Source organism: Lonchura striata, chromosome 5 (assembly GCF_050655825.1).
Source record: "Lonchura striata isolate lonStrDom1 chromosome 5, ASM5065582v1, whole genome shotgun sequence".
Classification (NCBI taxonomy): Eukaryota; Metazoa; Chordata; class Aves; order Passeriformes; family Estrildidae; genus Lonchura; species Lonchura striata.
The window spans coordinates 26,530,793-26,557,758 of NC_140707.1; the positions used below are offsets into that span (position 1 = coordinate 26,530,793).

The 26,966-nt window shown below is 39.8% G+C and overlaps 1 protein-coding gene across 5 annotated transcripts in view; it reads right to left on the bottom strand.

The window, feature by feature from the left end:
- Positions 1 to 1,275: 1,275 nt before the first annotated feature.
- KCNQ1 (potassium voltage-gated channel subfamily Q member 1) overlaps positions 1,276 to 26,966 on the bottom strand; it is a 332,319-nt gene continuing 306,628 nt past the window's right edge. For 4 of the 5 annotated variants that reach the window (XM_085581509.1, XM_077784257.2, XM_085581510.1 and 1 more), the window contains one exon: positions 1,276 to 3,371. In XM_085581509.1, coding sequence (XP_085437635.1) covers positions 3,168 to 3,371 — 204 coding nt within the window. In that variant the 3' untranslated portion in view covers positions 1,276 to 3,167. Of the gene's footprint in view, positions 3,372 to 14,741; positions 26,171 to 26,966 lie in introns of those variants that run through there. The other variant, XM_085581511.1, reaches the window with a different exon arrangement.

Here is a 26,966-nt window from a genome sequence, read left to right on the forward strand (position 1 = left end):
TCCTTGGCTTCCTACCATCTAGATCTGGCATCCATCTGGCACCCCCCTGGTAGGCTGGGGAAGCTAAGCCAGCCAGCATTTTTTCAGATGACTGTTTTTTAACTTTATTATTTTTTTCATCAGGGATGAGGGTCTAGGCTTAACCAGTCTGGAAATGCAAACTGCTATTGAGCTGCTCCAAGAAAGAGGCTTCTTTTGCAGCTTCAGATACATTTATTTTAATACAGCTCACAAAAATGGGGCAGATAGTTATAAAGTCAAGGTTTGGCCTACCTTACCGTTTCCTTTGCTCCCTTTCAAGATACTTACAAACATTTCCTACCCACTTAAAAAACCCTGACTCTGGACAGTTTGGTCAAACAGGAGACACCAGTAGGAAAGGTTTTAGCAGAAACACATACTCACTGCATGCTGGCTGCTTCCGGCTGCTCTGGTGTTGGACTGCTCAGTTCATCTTCCCACTGCTGTTCTCTGCAAGAAAGATGCTGAGGCACCCGCTTCCAGGAGAAGTCATTGAGATATGAAGCCCCAGCAGGGCAGATAATCCCAGGCAGTCCTCCAAGCAGAGAAGTCAGATCTGTCTCTGCTGAGCCCTTGTGGATGGCTGGTTCCAGGCAGCTGCATGGCAAATTTTGATGGTTCATTTTATAACATCCCTCTTCACCAGGGAAAACGCATCATCTTCTTTTCCTGAGGGCAAGGTGGATTATAAGGTTTGAAGTAGTAGATCTCAGAGCTTTGTACCTTTTGAAAGGTTCAACTGGACTCAGGTGAGGAGTCACTGACCTCACAACTGGCCACCAGCATCAAAAACCTGTAAAATCCAGTGATTCCAATAAATTTGGTTCCAATTGAGACTTTCAGCTGGTTACAGTCCAATTGACAAGAAAAGGAAATTATGTTTTGCATTAAGCGTTTGCTGTGCCACACTGTTATTACCAAGATTAGGTGTCAAACAGAGAATGGAGGTATGGTGCTGGGAACAAACAGGCAGGAATGGACACATTTTCTGTTTAAAACAATGCCCCTAGAAATGCACAGACCTGTCTGCTTTCAGCCAGGGCTATGCGACACACCTTTCTCTCCAGTCATCCTCACTGATAAAGTCCACATTTTCTTTTATTTCTCTAGTGAAGAATCAGCAGAAGCCTTACAGTCATGCCTTGCAAATAAGGCATATTTACACTGTACAGTGGGCTAAGAGAGAAAGGAGAAGAAAAGCCATCTGCTTTCTTGTGTATATCAGGATTTCAGAATAACCAAAAGACATGGCACTCTTGTCCTGTATTTTATTAGGAAATTAACAGGCTGATTGATAAGCTAAAATTACATAACGAATCTCATTTAAAAAATGTTCAAAATCATGAGAGTAATTTTGATTTCCACAAAAATATAATGCCCTGATACAATTCTTCTTTATGCCTGTAAATTTCGACACCCTTAATATTTATCTACTGTACAACAGAGAGGCTGGATAACTGTAACAGAATCTGGAAAGTAAAATACAGGATATTTAATACAGGACTTTCTCTGCAGTCCAAATCAAAGAGATGAAATGTTGGAAAGAAAGCCTAGAATGTGAGAGTTCCCTACGAGGAGATTCTCTGTGATCTCATTCATCATGCATCATTATTTCAGACTGGTAATATTGGTCAAAAGACTGGTAATATAAACTGCTGTGCCAAGGTATGAGGCTTTAGGGCATCCCCCAGGAGAGGGAGACCACTATGGGGTACAGGCTCTGCAGTGAGGGGAACAGGGTGCACTGGATGTGTAGGATGCTCGAAGTGCAAGGGCTGATAAATCTGTGTACATCTCGTTTCCCCAGCAGTTTGAGCTACCACTACCACCACATTGGACTAAAGAGCTTCTCCTGAGGCTGCCAGCTTTAAAAACTGACGTGATTCAGGTGCTGAGTCTCTGCAAGGGCTTTGTAATTTCAGCCTTAGTAATCAAAGCCCAACTCCTGCTCACCCTGTGTGTGTGTGAGAACTCACACTGAGCCAACACTGTTGGTTTCATTGCAGTCATCACCTGGGGCAGCGTGGTTCAGCTCCATGGCTCGTGGCTGAGCCCTCAATTCTCTAAATAAAGAGCTGACACTTGCCAATACCAACCAACTCTTGTAGGCGGTTGAGTTTCTCAAGACATTATTCATGGAAATATTAAAACTGTCATATGTGCTCTGTGGATTAGAGATGCTTTCCTGAACTGAAGCCTTGATTCCTGCAAGCATTATGGATGATCTGTGAGTGGCCAACTCAAATACTATACCAGTGAAGTCCAGCCACTTCAGCCTCTTGTATTATTCTTGGTGTCTGTAAGCTAAAAACCAGTAGATTTAAGAAGTAGAAAGCCTTCCTTTTAAAATGCACCGGACAAGTACATTCAGACCACTGTGTTTTCTATTTATATATAAATTCTTTGGCAACAATTGTCTAGAAAGCAGAATGATTTTTTTTTTGCTATATAATACTTTATTGTCTCCCCATGAAAAACTGATATCTTAGAAAATCTGTAACACTTTCCACTATAAATAGTATTGTTCCAGATTAAGGATTAGTTCCTCCCTGAAGAAAAACAGATTTTAAAAATCTGGTCATTATCTGATAACTGTTTATGTAGTAACACTAAAATAAAACAGAAAAAGAAAATCATTCAGTATGTGGTTTGTTATTGTCTAGAATGTTAGTGTATGTTTATACAATAAAAACAACATAAGTTATCCTAGTTTGTTTTAAAAACCTTAGTAATAGAAATAAATTGCTATCTGCAGATTCATAAACAGAATGCATTTTTTTCCATCTAAGTTCAAGTATTATTAGAATATTATTATTACTGTTATTATTATTATTACAGGAGCTCTAAATCCTTGCCATTTTGCCTGCCTTTACATCATTTTGGTCTTTTTGAGAAAAAACAAGTTGTGATCATTTGTTCAGGAACAAAATCAATGTGGAGCTTCCAGAAGTTTTGCCTGGTGGAAGACAGCCTGGCAATCCTTTGGCTACTGTGGGTAACTTGAGCATATTTGAGACTAGTGGTGTAGATACAGCAGTTGCACGATTTCTTGGTTGGCTGATGAACTTAATTTCTCCCGGGTTCTCAACACTCAGTCCCGTTCAGAGGAGAAAAGTAGGAACAACCCAACCCAGACTTGCACCACATCAGGAGATGTCATCTTCGTTTCCTCCTGGTACTGTCAGCTGCTCATAGGTGGGCAGGGTGTTGTTAGGGAGGAACAGCTCTGAACTGACGTTGTTGTTGCCTCTCTGAGACAATCTGCTGTTGCCCTGATCCCCCTGCTGACGGGAAACCAGATGATGCAGCATGTCTGTGATGAGGTTCAGCTTCTGGTCCATTTGTGTGACCTACAAAGGCAAAGGGGAGAGTTGTTTAGGAGCAGCAGGCAAGAAAATTGCAACAAACCGGGTGACATACGTGTAACATGAATTAGGATCACAGCAACCTCTGTGAAGATACCGCAGATTCACATGTCCTCAAACAGATTATTAGAAATTTAATGCAATAGGTCAGGGTTGGATGGGGACAAGCTTGCTAATACTCACCTCTGGTGTGTGCTTTGACACTCATTTTATATCTGGGTGAACACATGACAAATGTGATTTTAAAGAGATCTGCTGGAATAGACAACTAAGTCCAAGAACTGAGTTTCTTTGGCTGTTTTTTTGTTTGTTTGTTTTTTGTTATTATCGTGTCCATAGTTTTTTTGGTTTTTTTTAATGATAAACTTGTAGCATTCTTCTATGCCCTAATAGTATCAATATGCTCTAGTAAACAACTGCTTGACTTGCAGTGATCTAATCAACTCTTAAGCTGGGACTGAGTGATGCTCTTTGCTACACTTGGTTTCAATTATCATCTCAGGCCACAAAATACCCATTGGTATTTTTGCTGCCGTGAGTGAATAGCAGCTGGGAGTGGCACATGAGTCAGTTTTATGCTCCCAAAGCCCACTGACACAGCATTCCCTAGGATTGCCATCTGAATGACATGATCTCCAGCAAGACAGAAACTAAGAATTTCAAGACGTCTGAAAATTAATTTCTTGACTGGGGGACTCCAGGGGTACAGCCTGTAATCCATAGTGCTCATTTTCTTCTTTAGATAGGGGCTCTTTAAATTATTTAATTTCTCTTCTCCCCCCCCCTAATCCTTTTTTCTGGTTTTTCTTCTAATATTTAAGAGAAAATACAATGAAAAAGCTGATACCTAAGAGAGGTTAGGCAATGGATGTTTTCTGGCATATATTTGTGGTACTCGGAGGAAAATTGATAATTAGGTGTTTTTAGGAGTGTCACCCCTTTTATCTGGCATTGGGATCCTCCTCTCTGCACTAAGCAAAATATCCCAAGGGCAAGATGGAGGCACTTCTAGCTTCAAAGTCCTGCCCACTCTCTGACCCTTTGTGTGGTAAAAGCATTGAAATGAGGCAGTAAGACTCTGCCTTATGGCCTCTTAATAGCTTCTTCAAGCATAATAAGAAAGTCTCAATTTTGTCATTGCAGTCTCTGACCCACTGATCCACAGGGATCCTAGAACACTGAGTAAATTCTAGGCAAAAAGATGTAATACTTTTTATAAAGGGAAAAGAAAGCAAACAGAAAAAAAAAAAAAACTGTGATAGGAATAAATTGTTGCCTAAAATATCTGCTAGAAAGTAGTGGAAGGCACATAAAACTGCCAGAGAGAGCATGAGTGGGAGCAATTTATATGTGCCTGGCTGTCATCCAAGTATCACACAGGATAGTAAAAGACAGTAAGGCTGAGCAGAACATCAACAAACCTGGAGGATTTCAGCAGAGACTAAAATGTTTTTCTACCATAGAGAAAATGCTGGGTTTTTTCAAACACTTTGTACAACTGGTAGGGAAGCAGATACAGTGATTTAAAAATATGAGGTGCCGGAGATTTATACTTTGCAGCTGGTTTTGAAAACATTAGGTAAAGCACCCTAGATGGTACATGAAACACTAGTAATTCTGGATGGAAATGGCTGTTGAAAGATGAGATTCTATGAAATGAGGAAGCTGAAGAACAGATAAGTTCAAGATTTCTAGAAGGAAACACAGATGGAAAACTGAGCAGATCATCAGGTTCTCATTTCATCACTATTTATTCCCTCCCTTAAAAAAAGACACCTTTTGCCCAAATAGTGCCCATTACATATGGCAAACCTGTGATGCTCCAAGTGTCACAGTATAAATCAGTGGTAGTGAAACCTACAAAAATACCTTATTCCTGCATCCCCCACTGCCCAGGTGTTGTTTGTTTTCTGAGACAACTGTGCTGGAAGGACTGTAGTGAAAGTCTCCACACAAACAGCTATCTTCAGAATCCAAAAGACAACTTCTCCTTCTACAAGAAATGTTTTTTTGCTAACTATTCTAAATGAACTGAGGGGTTTTTATATGCATGTGTGTCTTAATTTGTGATTCCAGGCAGGGATTACTGGAGGGAACAGAGACTGGAGATATATCTGGAAAACGTGCATTCATGAAACTCTTGCAGTGATGAACTATTGAACATGACAGTAGGTTGGACTGAGATCTGGATAGGCCTTCAACAGCTGTGCATCTTGGTGATGAAGTACTGGGGAGAAGTGAGAAGTGAATATTCTTGCTGGGAAATAAATTCCCAGAGATAATTGTCTAATTTTTTTCTAGGCAACAAGGTCTGGCTGCTGCAGCTGTGGAGTGCAGGAGGCCCACAGAAGCAGAGGCAGGAGCTAATTGCTATTGAGCTGAGCCATATGAGATTAAAAGTAAAGACCTTTGTCATCCACGTTCCTGCTTTTTGGAGTAGGGCTCTAAAGCCACAAAGATTTTGTGGAGGGAGGTCCAGAGAGCTGGCTGTGTTTAGTTGTTGTTTCCCAGGGGGTTCTGTGCCTGTGAAGGGCTTGCTCCAAGACACACCGGACTCAGTGGTAGATTTTGGCAAGCACAGACTCCCAGTGGCTTCAGTGGGCTCTGTACCAACCCTGGAACTGAATAATCAATCCCAAATAGTAATATGCTCTTTGGACATTACGAGAGAAGGAGCAGTCTGGATTCCTGAACGTGGATCTTCTGCTTCTCGGGGCTCTATGAGAAAAGAGGACATTGGCAAATGAGGCAGCAGCGGGCCCCCATTTTTACTTCTGCCAAAGGAATATCTGCTTAAAGTATGAGATACTTTAAAAGGAGAAGTAAAAGCCACCAGAAAGCAACTTCTACTGTCATCATAGGCCTCTGATGTACCAGAAAAAGAGGCTTGCTGGTGAACAGCCTGGCTTATTAACGTGCCCAATCTGCCTGTCATCATCCAAACACACATCCTGAAATACATCATTCACTTGCTTGCTGCAGAGATAATTATACCCACTAGAAAAATGTCATTGTGTGCAATATCCTTTTTATTAAGCCAGCTTTAGGCAGTTAGCATGGAGAAATGTATCATCCCCCCTGAATCATACTTTCAAACACATTTACTTGATTAGAAATTAGCTCTGATGCCAGAGCGAATAAAAGTAAAGCAAACAGAAAAACTGCTGATGTTGCTCTAATCTTAACCGCTTTGAACAACTTTGATCTCTCTACTTAAAACAGCAAACATTGTTAATTACATAGAAAAATAACTCAGACTGATTTGTTTCCTTTAGGAAAAACTAAGTAAGCCCTTTGTAGCTGATTTATGTTTCATTAGAAGCATGATGTTTGGATGATCAGATTCTTTATATGCAAAATAATTTCCTTTGTATTTCACAGTTGTTGGGAAGAGGAAGCAGTGTTTGAAACTTCAGAAATTACACACCACAGTTATTCCTAAGTCTTACTGAAATATTGTATGAATACAACATTTTTCTGTCCTCTGAGTTAAGTCGAAAAAAAAAGTAAAAATCTAAGGATCATAGATTGAGCACAGATGGAGAGAAGATTTAAACAAGTTTTTAATCTATCTTTTAGAAATGAATAAAATCCCATCCATGCAGTGCACTGAGAAAAAAAAGCAACCCACAACCAAATAGTTCCTCACAAAGGCTGAAAGGTTAGCACACAAATCTTAAATGGCACATCATGAGGAAAAGCTATAACAAGTAGTTATAATAGTCTCTCTCCATCTTTCCTGTAGGCTCCCTTCAGGTACTAGAAGGCCACAAGTAGGTTACTCCAAAGCCTTTTCTTTTCCAGGCTGAATAATCCCAATTCTCATAGCCTTAGTGACATGCATTTATAAAGGTAATAATATTTGTAAAGGGATCAAAGGAATTCCCGGAGGTGCTACTGAACAAGACAGAGTCTGTTCTTGCTGAAAGAACAAAATAATTTTCAATTAAAATTGTCTATTATTTTTATCTATTAAAATTCTGCAAATCTTCACGCTATATTAACTTGAAACACTTTGTAATTTTAAGCTTTCATAAAAAGTTCATGGTATGATTTGGAACATAATATGTAACAATGAATTTATTTCCTTGATTTTAAAAATGAAACAAACAAAAACATAACACTGAAGCCTGGCTGGCTGCAGGGACAGAAGGGTCTCTTTTATGCTCCCCTGTAATGGAGAACTAAAGGGTAGCACTTTGGAGACCTACTCCCAAAACTAATTACAGGAATTTACCAGGAAAAGGCAATGACAGACACAATTACAGAGCTGAGTGGAACAGTATTTTCAGCCATGGGAAGCTGAAGGACAAAATTTTGAGTTTGGCATAATTTCAGCCACAAAGACCACAAATTATTAATAGATTATTCCAAGTATTTCTCCATAATCTGCAGAGATCAAGGCTGATTAATGCTGTTGATTAAAGCTGTGTCATCTGCCAATCATTCTCATCCTCAGGGATTTTAAAAGTAAATATTAAGGGTAAAAATTATAGTCACTTTGAACAGAATGCTGTTTTATAACTACCTATGTTCTTAACATGGTTGACTGATTAAACAGATTTTCTGTCCATAATGAAGAGAATTTTTATCAGCTCATTGCTCACTCAGTAGGTTCAGGGGGGCTGTCCTTGTTCTCAGTAAAGAAAGCCAAGCATGAAGCTGCTAAAGGAGAAGAGGGAAACCAGGACACAAGAAACACTTGGCTGAACAAAAATGTGATAAAGGAAGATTTCAGATGCTTTTACAACATTGAACTCCAAATTCTGCTGCCCTGACTTGAGTGACATTCATTCCTGTGGGTGCAGCTTTTGGTTCAAACTAATTCTTTAAAGCACTATTTCAAAATAACCAAAGAGGACTGGGGAGATCTTCATGTATTCATCACTTCTGGTGGCCTGTAACTAAGGAGGACACTATTGCTCTGCAGTGTAGCAAACTTCCAGAGGAATAAAAAATGATGCTTTCTTTGAGCATCTCTCCATGTTGTATCAGATCTCTAATGTGTTTGCTGTTCAGTGCCACACTCAGTAATAAACTGGCTTTATCTTTCATAAAAACACACAAAAAGGTCCTTTCTGCTAACAAAATAATCACCAGGCACACCAAAGACTCGGCTGGAGAGAAGATGAAAAGCAAGAAATACTCCAGAACTTATGATACCTGTTAATGGCAATGTTATGAAGGAATGTATCAGTATCCAGTGATACTTAACAACAGTGAGACTGTTCTGGAAGAAAATGTTATAAATCACGTTTGTCTTTCATGGGATTCTTCCTATTTAAGTTCTTCAGAATACTTGAGGAAGCTTCAGAGAGAAACTCCCCTGGCTCCTCTCCTCTGCTTGCTGAATCCTCTCAAATCTTGGTATCTCACCATTTCTAAAAGTTAAAGCTTTTTCCTGGAGCATAAAAGTTAATGCTCTGAGGACAGGAACAGGAATGATGTTAGAAGAGGAATTCTAGAGGATCTCTGGTATGGGAATCTCCCCAGAGAATTTATTTGAAAGATTTCTCTATAATAGTGGCAGGAAAGACCAATGATTTCAGTATTATTAAGGAACATTTCCTTCTTCAGGTGCACGATTCTTCAAAAATCATGGAATGTGCATGTAGAAATCCCTTCCATTTGCAATGCCCAAGATCCCAAATTCTTGCAAAACCCCCTATCAGAACTTCTGGCTTTGACGTGTTTATTTTGTTGCCCAAGATGAGGCAGCAGTTTTGCTGGAGTTTATATTCCTGCCACTGAGGTGTTTAAAGGAGAATTAACTCTGCAAGAAGGAAGATTTGCTCTCCAGACTGTCTGTACTTTCTCTTGAGAGCTGGCCAAAGAAGAAAACATGTGTGTGGTGTCCAGGGGAAGGATAGAAGAAGTGGAGCCAGTGAAAAAACACTCTATTGTAAGATTGATCATTGCTTGGAAAACAGGAGGGCTGAGCTTCTGAGGAACAAAATTGACAGGTTTTGAGGGTTACATGAACAAATGTCTTTCTAGCTAATGAAAACATTATATGAACACTGCAACCACTGTCTTAACTGACAAATAAAATGGACATTTTTCAGACAAAAAGCATATTTGGAAAGAAAGGCACTTGCTACACCCAGAGGTCTAAAATCAGCTCTCTTGCATAAAGCTATCAGGGACAATCTCTGCTTTGAGATACAAATTTTTTTTCTTTTTTTTTTCAATAAACTGAGACTGCTGCTGCTCTCATCTTGCTGTGTATTTTTACAGTAAAATATTTATCTTACACTTCTCAAAAGCGTAAAAACCACTTATTTTTTCTAGTAAGAGCCCTTGAACAGCTGCTGAGAATTCACCATTGATCAGGGCATGCTGCTTGTGCATTCAACAGAGGGTGATGACCCTGGGGAGAAAATTCTGAGCCACTGAGCCAGGATTAGAGCTCAGCAACAACCAAGATTTATAAACCAGTTGCTCTGATTCTCCAGAAGTTATCTTGATATCAGTGAACTATTACAAAGGGCTTGACTTCTACAGCAAATTCCTAATGCACTGTAAAGAAACTCAGTTTTGTCACACATTTTTTAAAAACCTGTTTTGGGAATTAGAAGAAACTGGCAACACCAGCATGTAGCCATTTGGTTACTGACTGTAATGCTTGTGGCTCTTTAAAGTAATTTTTGTTTGTTTGAAGAATTCTGTTCTGGTTGTGCAGCACAAGATCTAGGGTAGCAAATGCTCAAGCTATAGGAAATGGGAGAAATTACATGGTTGATTTATGCATCTGTTCTTTCCATTAAGATTGGGAAAGCAATTTTGATTAGCAAGTAACTAAACTGTAAAGAATTACTTTTCTTTTCCAAATATTCTTTTTCTCAAAGAAAATTATGTTTTTCTAAAAGCTTCCTCAAAGTTTATGGAAATAAGACACCTCTGGTTAACTATTCACTCAGCTCCATTTCTTTAATGATTAGAAGAGTGTAGGTTACAACTACAATGTCATTTTTCAGATTAGGTGTCTCCCCTAAATTATATTTGAAACCAGTGGTAGTAAGAGACATACTCTGATGGGTCAAAAACTTAAAAACTGATATGAAAAAGCCACTTCAGTAATATGTGATGGAATAAATAATATAATATAAACTAAAATACAGCAGACCAAATACAGAATATTAGCAGTAGGTTATCTCTTCTATGATGCGGCCACTTTTCCCTACAAAGAAACAAGCAGCAGCCACAGATGTGCTTATGTAAGAGAGCAATTTATTTAAGATCTTAAAAATTGTGAGGAATAAGTAGAGACCAAAGGTTACAAGTTGGTTTGGTTTTTTACAGACCACCTTCATAAGATTATTTGTCTATAACTTGCTGATTTACTGACAGAAGCAAGGTAAGATGAGTACAAACCACTCCTTCTAACAAAGAGGTCAGAGGGATGCTGCCAGTTGGGAGAATTAAATTACAGAAGAATACATTTGGTCAGGGACTGCTAGAGGATATAAGACCTCGAAAGGTAGAAAGATTTCTGAACAGCACTTCTTTTAAGATTTTTTTTTTTTCTGGGTTCAAACTGGAAGAGGGGAAATTTAGGCTAGGTGTAAGGAAGAAATTCTTTGCTGTGAGGTCGGTGAGGTACTGGAACAAGCTGCACAGAGAAGTTATGGGTGCTCCATCCCTGGAAGTGTTTGAGGCCAGGTTGGATGGGGCTCTGAGCAGCCTGGCAAAGTGGAAGGTGTTCCCATGGCAGGGGGTCGGAACTGGATGATCTCAAGACCATTCTATGGTGATTCCATAATTCTTTTAGAAGTGGAGAGGATTCAGAAAGGCTTGAGGGTAAAAATGTTGGGAAGGGATGACCTAAAATGCTAGTAAGTCAAGACAGGAATGATGACCATGATGGATGTGGCTGCAGGGGTTGGTCAGAAGCAAGACTGGAATCAGCTGCCACTGAAGAAGAGATGGCAGAGAACTGGGTCTTGGTTCAGCGTTTTTGTTGCCATTATTAACAACTTGCAAAAATATCTGGCTTCTTTAAAGCACCCAAACTGCTGGAAATCAGCTTTTCCTGAGAGCCTTTCTTTAGTTCTTTTAGTTCTTTAGTCTTGGGCCTCAAGGTCCATCTGCTGGCTCACCACTCCCTAGGCCCCCAGGTCAGTCCTGCTGGCCTCTCAGCACTCAGTCCATGCCCAGATGTGTGCAACACTCACAGATCTATCTGGCATCCAGAAGGCAATAGCCAAGCAATTAAAATTTGTGGTTGACTCTTGTTTTAGATAAATCAGATGAGACTTAAAACACATGGAAATTTTCAAGTTAGAACAGCATCCAAAATCTACAGTCTTTGGCCCAGCACTGCCTCAGGATACAGCTTTTTTTTTTCCTCTAAAATATTACAAATGTCCAATCTTTTTTTTAACCCTTTCCTCTAAATTAACAGTATATCAGTAGATAAACAAGGGAGTTTGCAGTATTTTTACCTCCCTGCATGAAGCCAGGAAAGTGAAGATGAGGGTCTTGTCTCTAAATATAACTTTCATCAGGAACTACTAAAGATGATCAAATCCTCCTATCCTATTAACTGAATACTCTGATATTTTCAAGAATTAGCTTATCTTCATTAACTATAGCCCCACCTTCAGGAAACAGTATCTCTCTGACCAGACACAACTTTCCTCCCTCTCTGTTTGAAGATAAGACATGAGTTGGCAAGAAGGGAGGGATTCTTTCTTTACAAGTGAATCAATGATACCAGAAGTATTAGAAGTTAATGTATCTACAAAAATCACTGGATATCCATCCAGCTCCATAATCATAAACAGCTTCCCAAATAATGCTTAAATTGAAATCCAGCCTTATGGAGGATGGGAAACAGGCTTGAGATAACAAGAAATATAATGAAAATATTGATCAAAGAAACCAGAAAAAAAAAAAAGCCTTTTATCTCTGTGTAATAGTTTGAATAGAGTTCTAGAATAAATGATGATCATCTTCAGGGCCAGGACTTGGACTTGGACTTTGATGATCCTTGTGGGTCCCTTCCTACTCAGGATATTCTATGATTCTATGTTTAGTGCATCTACAACACTGTGCAAACCTGTGTGCACCCACACAAGGTTAGTCTTGTTATTGCCAGTACAACATGGGGGAAACTGAGGCAGCATAGCCAGCGGCCCACCTTCAGATGCAATAAACATTCTTAACATCAGCTTGGATGAGTGTCACTAACAAAACCTTAAAAATACTCTCCCTGTCCTGGGCGCATCTTCCAGTCTCAAGGAAAACCTCACAGCACCTTTCTGGTCTCTATTATGGAGACAGGAGGTTGGAAAACAGGTTGCTTTCTCATTCTCAATCACATTCTTGTTCAGCAAAACGTTTCTCCATGGGGTCCCTCTGGTTGAGCACCCCTGTACCTGTCTGCAGAGGAAAGGAAGGCTCTCTGTCTGGCTAACAGGCACTTGTATTTCAGATGCTTCAGCTCCACAGATGTGAAGAAAACTCCCTGTGGCTCTTGCCTCTGGAGGACCCTTTCTGCTGGCTTAACCACAGCAGTACAGCCTCTGAATATCACTCCATATTTTCGTTGTCAGGAGTTTGGCTGTCAGACAACAGCTTTCCCCTAGCTGCAGATCCCCGTTCCCCGTGTGGAACAGTGGCATATTTACAGCACTTTAGGGTTAAAAAGTGTAGAGTACAAGACCCAACTGGCATAAAAATATGTCCAAAACTCTTCTCCCCAGCAAATTAAACCCCAAATCAAACCAACCCCCACTGTCCCCCTCCCCCCAATAAAGAAAACAAAAGTGACTAATCTTGACCTCTCTCCAGAGGGGAATGTTTTGCTTCTTGAATCTTTGGCTCTGGCTCTTGTATGATACTGGGACTATGACTAATAACCTCTTGCCAGAGTACTGCTGATAATTTCACCTTTGAGTAGCTGTTCTCATTCTGGACCATCATAGTATGCACTTAAGTTGCCAAGATTTTACTTTTAAAAAAACAAAGAATAAGATATACACTCATAATCCCCTGTGTTAGAAATACATTTTTCAGCTTTAACTGTAAGGTTTTGCCTGACAATTTTCCCTCCTTCCTCCAAACTGTTATTTTTCAGATGCCTGCTATGAAATGGTTCCCTTTTTCCTTCCTTTCCCTCAAACACTTTTTCTAATTCAAAACAGATTTGAGACTGCTGCTCTTTTTAAAGCAGATCTGCCATGTATCATGTCGTGTTAGGTCAGCACTGCTTATGTTATGTTTTGCACTTCACCCAAAAGAGGCATCCATGCTGCTTTTCAAAGGGAACAAATCCAGACTAGGTGCAGTGGCTTTCATGGCTGGCATAGACCCGCAGGTTATGGATCTGATCTTATGGCATGGCATGGCACTGGGGAGGACATCACTATCTCCCTTTTTGCTTAAAAGGTTAAAAACAAAGACAACTTCAACTGTTAGCTCAAAAAAAGAAGGATTTTTTTGCCAGCTCCTTTTTCAGCATCCATAATCTACTAATTATTTATATTTTGATAGTTGCTATATTGGGCAAAAAAAGGCATAAGCCTCTTAGTACCTAAAATGAGCTTAAAAAGTGAATAACCATATGATGACTTCTGCAGCAATCAAAACTGGGAAGGTAAAAAGAGTGGGGGAGAGAAAGGAAGAGAAGCAATTACAACAACAGTGAGTTTTGAGCGTGTTTTCCCTGAGGGCTGCTGGTAATTAAACTAACGGCAACATGAATCTCTGTTTGATGTGGTCATGAATTTGTTTTCAAAAGAAAAATATTTAAAAAGATTCTTTCAAGAGAAATTTTTAGAGAACAAGCTCAGCATGAATAATTAGACCAGAAATACTTTGATAAATATTATTATGGGGAAGTCATTTATGGGCCATGGCATCTGAAGGTTAGAAATCTTGGTGATAAATAAGGTGGCAAGTTTGCACCCATTTTGAACACACAAAACCAGGGCTGTGTTCCTGTTTGCTTGAGTCTGCTCCTCAGAAAGGAGGCGGCCTCTTGTTTTGCCATTGCATTAAGCTTTACAAAGACACAGATGCAAGACAGAAAATTTCAGTGGGAAAGCTCAGTGGAACGAAAGAAAACCACACACAATTCCAAAGGCACTTTTCATTCCCAGGGGCTGCACAGAGATCAGAGGTGAAATTCAGTAGTGATAAAAAGTCTGTGAGCCCACTCCACTCCCCCAGCCTTTCTAAACATCATTCAATTCTGCTGAAATCATATGCCTGGAAACATCTCCTTCAGAAGCTTCTAAATATAAAACCTCTTGCATTTTGTAGAAATTTAAGTATCCAGCAAAACCCCATTGAAATCCAGAGAAGATGCAGGTGCTCTGCACCCTCTAAAATCAATGGACATCCCAAAAGCACATTTCATTTGTTTACTGAGCACTTCAAAAAGTGGAGGCAGATACAATCAATCAAAAGCCAGCGAATAACCAACCAATGCACTAGAATGTAATATATTTACCAGTGGAAACCCATGTTTACAAGGAAAAGAAACTGCTTGTTGGCTGTCATGGTGTTATTCATAAAGGCAAACTAGGAGATCTTATGGATACCAGGAGCAAAACTGCAACAAAGGCAACCAACTGCTAATGAAGAAGGGTTTTCAGTCAAATTTCATGGGTCATACAAAGTCATTACCATGCCTGCAGGAGTTCAACAGCTCTGCCAGTTGAATTCGGGGGGAATGAAGTGATTATTTTGTTACGCATTTTGTAGTTTTAGACATTTTTGCTTAAAATTTTAAATTCTGAAGCCAACCAGCTGTGCAAGAATATCAGCTTCAATTTCAAGAGTTAGCTTCCGACAAACTGTCTTGCAGAGGAAACCTCAAAAAGGTCTTCTGTATACATCAAGGTCTCAAAAACTAGATTTTAAAAACTCATATCTGTTCCTTTTTTTTTCCTGCTGCTTAAATAAAACCTTATGGTGTTAAGCCAATTTCCCAATAGTTTGGAGGCTTCATACATTTGAAAATGAAGAGACAGAAAAATTGGCTGCTACTGGTGGCAGGTGCTGCATGGGTTAACTTTCCTAATTACTCCCATTGCAGGTTTCCCTCTGGTTTTCAGTTAAAATATTAAGTCTATTTTCCATAACATTTTAAGCTATAATGCCTTTAAAAGTAAGCAAATGTTCCTGACAAAATAACATGCTTGAAAAATGTAATGGATAACAAAGATAACAAAAAAATCTTTAGTGCATTTCTTTGTCAGTAACTTCTTCTAGGAATACAGCCAGGCTGGGCATTTGTTTGGACTGGTAAACCATGACACAAAAGTGGATCTCTTGGCAGCACAAGCAACTGCTCTGTGGTAGAAGCAAAAGGCTCACAGTCTTTCCTAGCTGATTAATCATTATGACAGGCTTGAAGACTAAATGATCTGCCCAGCTCCAGATGTTAGATGTGCATCCACCTCTTATTCTTCTGGTTCTTGGGCAGTAGCCTGAATTGTTCATTCTGAAGATAATGATGACCATTTACTGTTCAAAACTAAAAAAGGCTTCAGGCTCTGTAATATTATATTATGACAGAGGAGGCTACTACACAAGATCACACAGCACATATAGTCTAGACATGATGAAATGCTGGAAGACTTCAGGCAGAGGTGGTGACAGCCTTGACCATAAAGCTTTGTGACGTTCCCCTTCTCCATCTCCACCTCCAGCCAGGACTGTTATCAATTGCACAAAGGCAGAGCATGAACACGTGGCTGGCTCTCTCCCATCCAGCTCCTGCCATCGAGGGCTGCACTAACCCCTGTTAAATCAATAACAAAATGTAGCTTCTCAGTGATGGGGAGGCAGCATTTCTTTCACAGCACAGGGTAACACTCCTCAGCATTTACAGAGGGGAAAAAAAGCAGTGATACAACAAAAGCAGGGGAGAAACATCACGGTGGCAGAAAGAAGGTACTGGATCCTGTCTGAGACAGCCAAAGAACTCTACAGGATCTTCAGTAGCTGCAAGTCATGAGAGACACCACTTTAATTGTCACATAAAGGGTGGTCCTCCACAGAGGGAACAAGTTTGTCTGGACATTTGCCAGGGAGACTTCAGTGACAGTGGCACTCCAGGCAGGGAACACCAGAGAATCAGCACGCTGTGTCTGAAGCAAGCTGCAGCCTGCTCCTCCTGGAGATTGAGCACTGGTGTTCACAGGGGCCAGACTATGCTTGACTTGGAAAATCTGGGTGTCACCACACAAACTGCTTTAGCTGCAGGCATTTCCTATTTTCTTCTTGCATATTTTCCTTGAATGAGTGAAAGTTTACTCTGGAGTAATTTGTTTTCTTTTTACTGCCAATCTCTTTTGTTAAGTAGAATTTTTGCCCCAGTCCAATAGAGAGAGTAATCAGTTACTTAGGATAAATTAATTCACTCCTAATCATGCAACCTTTGAAAAAAAGTTGCCACATAGTACCTACTAAGGACTTTAGAGATTAAAATGATAACATAATTCAGAATTATTAAAGATTTTTTTTTCATCCATTTCATTTATGGGATTTGACTAACAGCTTTAGCTCTGACACATCTGCTCTGAAATGTGAAAGGGCTTTACTTCAGTCTCAAACATCACCGCTCCTTTAGGGTGTAAGGTGCTTCTGCTCATAGCACCTCAGCTGTTGATTTATATTTTCATGGAATCATATAATATCCTGCAAGTGACCTTAAATATCATCTTATAGTTCCAACACCCCTGCCATGGGCAGGGACACCTTCCAGTAGACCAGGTTGCTCAGAGCCCCATCCATCCTGAACTTGAAAAATGCCAGGGCCATCAAGAAATAAACTTTTCAAGTTATATCTAAGTTTTAAGCTAAATCCAGAACAGCAGTGGGAATAACAAAGGTTATAAACATGACCAAATGCTTCTGTTTTCATTTTTGACCTCCAACCCTCAAAATGTTTCTCATACCCAGTACTCATGGCTGAGGAAATGGAAACAACAGAAAGTGAAATGGCTTGCCTCAGGTTCTGCAGAAAGCAATGTCTGAGGCAGGAACGGCACCCGCACTGCCTGAGACCCCTACAATAATCACACCAGTCACGCTTCTACAAGGGACATGGATGTCATGATGACACAAGTATCTGACACTGCCTTTTAAAAGCTGATTTTCAGAGAGGACACAGGAGGTCTGGTTGCACTTACTCTTCTCTGGCCCAGGGAGCACTCACAATGTGCATGTGCAAGTGAGTACACCATGTGGGACCAGCTCTGATATGCATTATTTATACAACAGCTCTACTGACTTAAAAACTAATAAATCCACAGCATGCAGATGATGTGCAGACACACAGACACATCATCACAAATATAACTTTATCTTGATTGTTTGTGTTCCCCCCCCCCCTGTTGCTGCACAACAGAGCATCTAGTGCAATAGCAAAATAAGCCTCTGGCTAAAGCATGAGCTTGTTTCAATCACAGCACCTCTCCAATGCAATAGGAATAAGTGCCATTTTCCAGGGAACCGTTTCTACGGAAGTATTTCATGCAGAGGAAACGCTGTCAAGCTTGTTTGCAGTGCATTGCTGCAAAATGCTCCACACTTCCCTTACTCTCTGAGTGCCCTCGACTCCTGGTGAGCTTTTCACTGAGGAAGATCCATGTATTTGGATAGAAGTGAAGCACACAGTCTGTAACTTTGCACAATACAAGTGAAAGCACAATACAAGAGGTCAAAATGAGGTTTCTCTCCTTATGTATGATAATTATGGTCTGTTTATAATTCTACAGTTAATTTAGGGCTTGTATGTCTCCGCTGGACAAAGCAGCCTGCCCTGTGTGGAAAATGACATTAACTCAATCTTTGCAGACTGTCCCTGAGCCTACAAATGCTTTTGTTAGTACAGTGAACACCTGTACTAATTACGCACTTCACTCACTCGGGGGTCACTGCTCATGGCAAAGGTTTTAAATCAGCCACCCCAGGAGACAGACATCATTATATTTCTGGAGCAGTCATTCCAGTGCTGCAAAACTAGGCAGCCTTGGAAACAGATTCACACTCTGAAGTCTCTAAAGGTGAAAGACCGGGATACCCCATTGCTGGACACAAAATATTGGGATGAATAGAGAAAATGAAGAGAGTAATCAGAAACTGCTGTTGAAATCTTAAGTTTAGCACTATTTTTAGAGATTTTGTGATTCTTCTGACTTTCATGTTAATAACAACTTTTTCCCATCTCTCATTATATACCACAGCAAAATTTCTAAGCATGGGAGAAATGCCAAATAATTTAATTTTATTCACTTTGTGACTCGCATGTGCTATTTATGCACCTACAGTTATGCTGGAAGTCAAATGCCAAGGTCAGCATTCATTTCTTTCAGTGATGTAGCTGCCCATGAAGTCATGTTCAGTTCTTCCCAGAGAGTCCCTGTTCACACTGATGCTAATCAGCACTGGTACTTCCCTTAGCTCAATATGCAAAACTTGTAGAATCAATGGCACATTATGTGAAAACCAGCATCTAAGTGGCTGTAGGGGGCAGAGATATCTGCATTTCACATTATTCTTCTTCTAATCACTGCATGTAAAAGCTGTCAGCAGGTTTGTCACTGGGAAATCACAGAGCAGAAGGTTACTTTAGGTAGGTGCTGCCTTCAATTAAACACACGCCAAGGTGTCATGCTGCCCTCAGTACCCAAGTAACAGCATTTTCCAAAGGCAAGAAGCACTTAGGGTGTGGGCAGAGCTCTCCATCCAGCTTTTTGCAGCTGCTCTGCGCCCCAGTGCCATATATGGGGTAAATAAAAGGGAAGCAGAGGCAGGATTTGTTCAGAATTAGCAAAGAACAGGAGCCAGGGCAGAAAAATAATGGAGCCAGGGCAGAGAAGGGATCCTTGAAGTATTTGGCATTTTCACAACTGCCTTCTGTGTGAATGCTAAAAAGGTTTTCAAGGATGCAAATGACCAAATACACAAATTCTTCCTAAGGTGCTTAGGAACTCTAACATTCACGCTGAAGGCAACGAATCAATATATTTTCTATCAAATGATCTCCAAACTCTTTAGTCTGTACTTCATCTTTACAAGAACACAGCATAAATTTTCATGGACATGTAGATGCAAATTTTTTTCTACCATTTGTGTGACCCTTTTCAGCCAGATTCATTAGGCAACGTTAGAAAAACAATAATGCCTTGAGCTCTGTGTACTGCACGAACCCCTCTCTCTCCCTCCGCTGACTCAGGAGCGGGACATGTTTTGCAACAATGTCGCCTAAATATACAATAGTCCCAGTTCACTCCTCTTTCATTCCAGGCTAAATGAGGAGTAAACTTATTGATGTCAATGGGATTAAGGTAATATAAATGCCCTGAAAAGATGGATCACAGTTAGCACTCAGAAGAGCACACTCCAAAGGTTTGTCCACTTGCATGCAACATATCCCCTACAGTAATAGAATCTAGTAAATGACACATGTCACTGCAAAGAACTCCTGAGACTAAATGGTGCATTGTGTAAAGCAAACCTTTCTTCAGTGCACAGAGACAGTCTTTTCTTTTACTTTTTAAAACCCAACCCTGTCATGCAAATTCTAGCCAAGCCTTCACTGTTCTGTTATTTAAATTTCTTAAAACTTCACAGCTTCATAGAAAACATACCATTAAAAAAAAAAAAAATCTGACTTAAACAGAAAACATCAAACTTGGCAGGGAATATTCAGACAAACTATAATCTTGGAAAAGAAACTGCAAGGTTTCTAGCATACACTGTAAAAGTAATGAAAACCAAAAGTTTATCTGAAGTGTAATTTAAAGAAATGTGTTTGCATTGTTTTCAGATAAAACAGTCGTGAAGCCATGTGTAAAAGTCCTGAACTGCAGGACAGTAATGAGTTTGTGAATCAGGACTGTAAATTCCCTTGCTGTGGATGTGGGAGCCATCAGGAGCACACAGGATTGAGTCAGCAGTTACCAAGGCACATACATACAGCGCAGGCCACTCAAGTCTCCGAACTGCCATTTATCATTTCCTGACAGAACAGTTTCTTGGCAAGCCTCCTTTAAAAACAATTTTTTTCCAAAACAACCAACCATTCCAGCAGGCTATGAATACCACTATAATTTGGTCTATTTTTCATATCAAGTAGACTATGGGCTCTGGTTTTCAGTTAATTAAAGAAACCTTCTTTTCAGATTTCCAAACGTCGTTTGCAGCAGGGTCGAACCCACAGTGAGCCAGCCATAAAACAGTGCCAGTTACAGACTGAACCGTATGGAAATGAAAGGAAAATCCCCCAAAACACAAATAAACCCGGGGGTTGAAGCTGCAAAGCCTAGCTTACATAACACCAAATTTGGTTGCCCTGCCAAACTGTTAAATTTGGTCTCAGATGAAAATTGCTGTCTTGGGCTTGACTGTGTTTCATTCTCCTGAATGTGTAATGGCTCTAAGCTGTCTGTCAGAATTTGAACTCCAAATATCATCATCATCATCATTATATTATTATTATTATTATTATTATTATTATTATTATTATTATTATTATTATTATTCCTACTACACACTAATAGTACTTTAGGTCCACACACACAGAGAAGCAGCCCTTGCCTTGAAAAGTGCATGATCTACAGAGATGAGAAAAAAACAAGGGGTGGGACAAAGATTAGATTTTCATTCCTGTGTTAAACATATGCAACTGAGATATGGAGGGATTAAATGTCTTTCCTGTGCTCACACATAAAATATCTGGGGCTAAACCTAGGAACTGAACCAATGTTTTTCAGTTCAAATCAACTCCATCTTCTTTCATTAACCCTTTACTTACTAACTACAAGTCCATCCCAACCTGTGTTTATAAACTGAGATCTCAGTTCAGCCCTTGGGCACAGAGGCTCCAAACACAGGAGGGGAACAACACCCCTCTAACCTCTTGCAAGAAGGTTGCTCATATAGCAGTAGTTACTCAGGAACTTACCACTTGAAGCTTTAGAAAAATACAGCTTAGGAAATAAAGTCCCATATTCTGATTTCTTATTTAGAGAAGGAAGTCTGGATTCTGCTGCTTCTCTGAAGAGTCCTCTATGCAAGCAGCCACAGAAACAACAAACTGTGCCATGCTTCAGGGAAGAAGTAAATAATCATTTAAGGGATTTCTCTAAACATCTGAACTGCAGCTCACACGTTCTTGATAAAAAAAGAAGGGAAACAAAGAGTAGTTATGCATGTTTCAGTAAAGAATTTTATTACTTGGTCTTTAGAAGAGTATTCTCAGGCTTAGTGATGTGACCATTTAGCTGCGGAGCCTGTTCCAGTGTCCAACCACCCCCTGGGTGAAGAACCTTCTCCTGATGTCCCACTTGAACTTCCCTGATGCAGCTTTATTCCATTTCCTTGTGCTCTGACACTGGTGGCCAGAGACAGGTGATCAGCACCTCCTCATCTGCTGCCCCCCTTGCCCTAAGAATGTGTGATTTTAGATGCTATTACTTTGGTCAAATAAAAAGTCAAATAAGAAGTTTTATTGTTGGCTGGTCCATTTTTTTTTTTTAATAGAGTAAATGCACCTAGAATTCAAATTCCAGATGAATTTCAAATCTTCATTCCAAAATATGGATATAGGAGAGCATCTCAAAACACTTATTAGGCTTAAAAATAACTACAATAATATGCAGGAAAGGATGTGTCTCTTCGTATCTTTTTGTTGAAGATTTTCAGCTGAAACAGTCCTGTAAATTTAAGTCTGAGATGCCCAAAATGGAAAACTTCAGGTCAGGTGGCTAAATATGAACACAATTAAAACACAGTCTTATGTAGGTAATGTCTTACAAAATTTTGGTAAGGATATGAAGCACTCCTGATGGCCAAAACCCAAGAGGTGTGTATGCATAATAAACCTTACAATGCAGTTAAGGGAAGACAAACTGCTTCACTGCTTGGCTTCAGTACCCCACTTTTGGTTACTTTTACAGAAAAAAAAGGGCTGCCATTACATACCTTGGTCAGAAAACAGTATTTTTGTTGTATGGGAAACTATGGTATATCATAATTTTTTTAACCTCTAAAAATATTGAGATATTTCAAGGAGTGGAGCTGGTAAATTATTTTAATTTGGAAACACATAAATGACTTGAGCTTAATAATGAATGTTGACAGTACTGAAATGTTTCATTAAAAGAGTAAAAACTCTATCACTATTCCAAAGGGACTGAAAGGAATAAAGAGACAACAAAGGAGACTAAGTACAGCCTTTCAATGTCCTTGGATTAAAATGCTGACCACAATGAAAAATTCTAAATCAATGATTCCAAGAAGGTTCAATGGAAAATGTTATTCAAGTAGTCCACATAAGACAACACAGAGGTTTCTAAAAGGTTGATTTTTGCTCTAAATAAAATAAGGTGTTTAGGCCTTCTTACTATTTGAATAACAACTCCTGTCCATGACAAACCAAATCCATTTATCAGTCCTTACTTGCCACAAACTTGCCCTCCTAAAATGTTGCCCCAAGCTGCACACTGGGAAAGCACTTTGGAGAGGCTTCTGAAGAACCATCTGCCATGAGGGCTATGAATTTTTAAATAATTTACAAAACTCCAGAATTTCCTATTTCTCTAAGTGGCTCCAACTAGCTCTGTCCAGCAGAAATCCCTGGGCAGACAAATCCCTGGTTTTCCCTGTACAGAACTGCAACTATGCTAATGCTGCAGAGTAGTAAGATTGCCAAAAAACTTTTGAATTGTTTTTGGATGGTTGAAGTGCACCTTACAATCTCCAGCTTTGCCCAAGGTGAATAGGCAGCATGTTTTACCTGGGAGTCTGACATGCAGATTGTGTTGGGGGGTCAATGTGAAAATACAGTGGGATGGAGGTCCTCTAAAGCTAGCTAGACATTTGCCATTGACTTTAAAAGCAGCAGAAGCACAGTCAAGAATAATTAATTTTTATCAACAACACACTTTAGGATTACTCCCAAGAGCATTCAGGTCAGGGCTGGCCCTGAAGGTGCTTCAATCTGCACAGTCAATTAGTGTCAGTGTTAGTCTACTTTTTCCAATTTTGACTGAAAAAGTCTCTCCAGCACTTTTAGTTGTAGAAATGGATGGAAAATATAAATCTGTCCAGTGATTAGAGGTGAAAATTTTCCATTAATCTCTGGACTTACTCAATTTCAGTGATACAAGAAACCATCTTGACCCTATAGCCCAATTTGTTAAGCCAGTTCTCATACACATTGATCTGATTACCAGGGAAAGTACAGAGGAAAAAGAAAACAGTAAGAGCTGGTCCTGTGGTTTTATGAGACATGGATCAAAAATCTTAGCCCTGGTTGCCTCCTGAGGATGGTAAGAAAGTCAGGTTTATGAATATTATCCCTGCTAAAGAAGGAATGCAGAGAGATCTGCAGGCTGCACACGTTCCATGACACACTGGCAATACCAGTGGAGAATCCCAACCGCTCCTGACAGGGCTGGTGCACCACCAGAACCACCGTGTGAAAGGAATCTAACAAAGGCAAGGAAGATGTTGAGGATCACTGCCATAAAAGCCCACCTGCATGGGGTAATTCTGGAAAGCACAGAGGGGCATTGCTCTTTGAAGGAGCCTTGCTCGTGTTCCAGCATGTTGTGGGTGCTCCCCACGAATACTTGTACCTTGACTTGTATTCAAAGAGTTTATCAGGATAATACCTATTTCCTGGCAATCAGGATGTGTCTGCTTTCTTAATGAAACCTTAACCTCTGCTTCCAGGAGGATTCTTGTACCAGGCCACTGACCCATCTGCTAGACACCCTCCTCAAACATCCAGTGGAATCTCCCTCCTTGGCTATAAAAATTAATATATAATGTTTAAAACACTCTTTTCTAGACAGGCCCTCCAACTCTGTGTAATTATGACACTGCTTGTGATATGAATGGCTCTCCTTGCCACCAACCTCCTCCCTGCCCTTCCCCCAAAATAAAAAATTCTGGTTGGAAACCAAAACAAATAGAGTAGATTTTTATCATGCAGAATTTGTTAATAATACTTTCCCTGAAATAGTTCCCAGGCCTTTTTTAATGCTCAAATAAAGGCCCAAACATTTACAGCCAGCACTCTAAGCCAACTAATAATTTATTTGAACCATACTGAAAAGCTCAAGGGGGATTTTGAATGAAAAATCTAGTGAATAAACTGATAGCCAAATACTGCCTTGGAGTCCTGCCACTGTAATACACAGGATGCACGGAGCTCTGTCAGTGACAGAGACATACACTGAGAAACAGTCAATGAGAGGATAGCTAAGTCTTGTCAATGTAAAGCAGAAAAGATAATGTCTTTGAGTAAACCAAGAGCTTCAATATTTCCCAACTTCAGTAGCACACAGATGATTAGGTGATAAACGCCTACTGCCTTAAAAACTTAAATATATATTTAATCATTTGACAATAAGATAAGAAAGGCAAAACTCTACTTTCAGAATTTCATGGGAAACTTAATACATGGAGAATTCCCAAAGATTCTACTGACTTACAGAATCTGCATGTACAGACCAGGATTAAAACTCATAGAATTAGAAAAAAGGCAGAATTTTTTCAAAGTCATGTCAGAACTATAAAATTGCTTTGAAGTGTCTAGGCCAAGCTGACTTTCAGGACTCAGCTGCCATATTGCCAAACATAAAATAAAATCTATATCAAGAAGTAAAGAGTTTTAGGGTATGTAAATATGTAATCTTTTCAAGTTATTGGTTTGCAACATGAACTTAAGAACATGAAAAAGTTTATTCTGTAACTGGAAAAGTTTTTCCTTCCTCCTTTTGTTTTTGTCTCATATTTTTCACCAGAGTTCATAGCTGAAAGAAAATGAATTCATATAAGAGTAGCAACATGAAAAAAAATAGTCTTCACAATTTACTGCACAGTAGTTTGTTTCCAATATTTCAATAGATGGGAGTTTGAAGCACCCTGTGGCTTTGGCTGGAGCAAGAGCACTGGTTTAGCCTTGATTTGAACCTGCTGTTTACAACACACTGTAAGCCCTTCCCATATGGCTGACTTTTAGCAAGGTTTATGTGAAAAGAAAACCCACTGCCAACCGAACACAGGAAAAAGGAAAATATTTTGCATGTGTGTATTTATTTTTACAATTACTTTGGAGTGTAAAATGAATGAATTTATATTACAGAAAATGTACGTTTTACTCTGACGAAATAACTGTGCTGCGCTTTTGCTGCATGTAACACAAAAAAGACATGGGACGTTCTAGTTGCAGCCTCTGAAGAGACTGGATGTCCAAACTGCTGAGGTTTTTGCAGCTTTCCTGAACTGGGCTCCTGGTGCCTTTTAAACATTTTGCCCCATTAACCACCTTGGGGATATTCTGTGCATATGAGTATTCACATGAGCGTATTTAATTGATTGTTTCACCTTCTGAACTACTCAGAAATCTGGAAATTACTTCCAATGAGCAAACAAACCATTGGAATAATCTCTGGAACTTATCTCAACCTCTGGAGACTTCAACATTGAGCGAAACACACCAGGAAGGCTGGATTTGTATTTCAGCACTTCTGTTTCCAGCTACGACCCAGAATCAGAGATGAAATTTAAGAGGAAAAACAGTTTATAGCTAGAAACAACTCAAAGCTAATTTAGCAAGGCTCACTTGTGTAGCATTTCATGTGTTCCAACTGTCCCTTTGCTGCACATGTTTAAGCCCTATCCAAGAGTTACGGCTGCGAGCACATACGTGCACTGAGAACATTTCTCATACCATTTCTCAGGGAGCAGGGGACAAGCACAAAGATATGTCTTGGTGATGCCTGGGCTCCAGAGCACACTCCATCTCACAGCTGCAAAACAACCCAAAGAAGAAAGATGCTGTCATAATTAAAAGTATACAGCATCGGCTCATGGGATTTGGGTCTTGAGTGGATTGTTTGAGAGAGAGAGCTCTGAAGTATGTAAAGAATTTAACTACTAGTCCCATGGTTTCTGTTCCATTTTTCAACCCTAACTGTGCACGTTTTTCCTGTTGCCACAGCTCCCAAAGTGTAGTACACCTCTCTGACTCACAGTGACACTGTCGTAGACACAAATGCATCTTCACACAAGGCAAACAGATTCCAAGCAGCTACAGAGCTGGGAGGAGAACAGATTTACAGTCACAGAAGTAGAGTTGAGCCTCCCAAATAGAAATTAAGGGGACGCAAACTTCTGAACTTTGGGAAAGTTTAAATCTGTCTTTTCTCAACTCACAGCACTCTGACTCAATACTCATCTCAATGCCTCACTGCAGTTTGGGGAGACAGGGAATAATATTTTTATTATTTCCATTCTACAGATGGTTGAGCTGAAGCACTGCAAGGTTTATTGACTTACTCAGAGTTGCACAGCATGCTTGAATGGAAGCAGAACCCCAGCTGGCCTGATTCCCACTCCTGGGCTTTTAGCCGTTACACTCTCCTGTATTTGCTCCTTTTAACATCTGATTATTTTACTGCTCTAATCAGCTCCCCATTTTATACTCAAATTATTTCCTTAGGTTACATTAAAGCCTTTTGTCACATTACCCAGACAAGACTATAGATGTATGTTTTCAGCCATGCACAGGCAGAAATTTAGTTTCTTTTGTTTAAGTGCAAACAT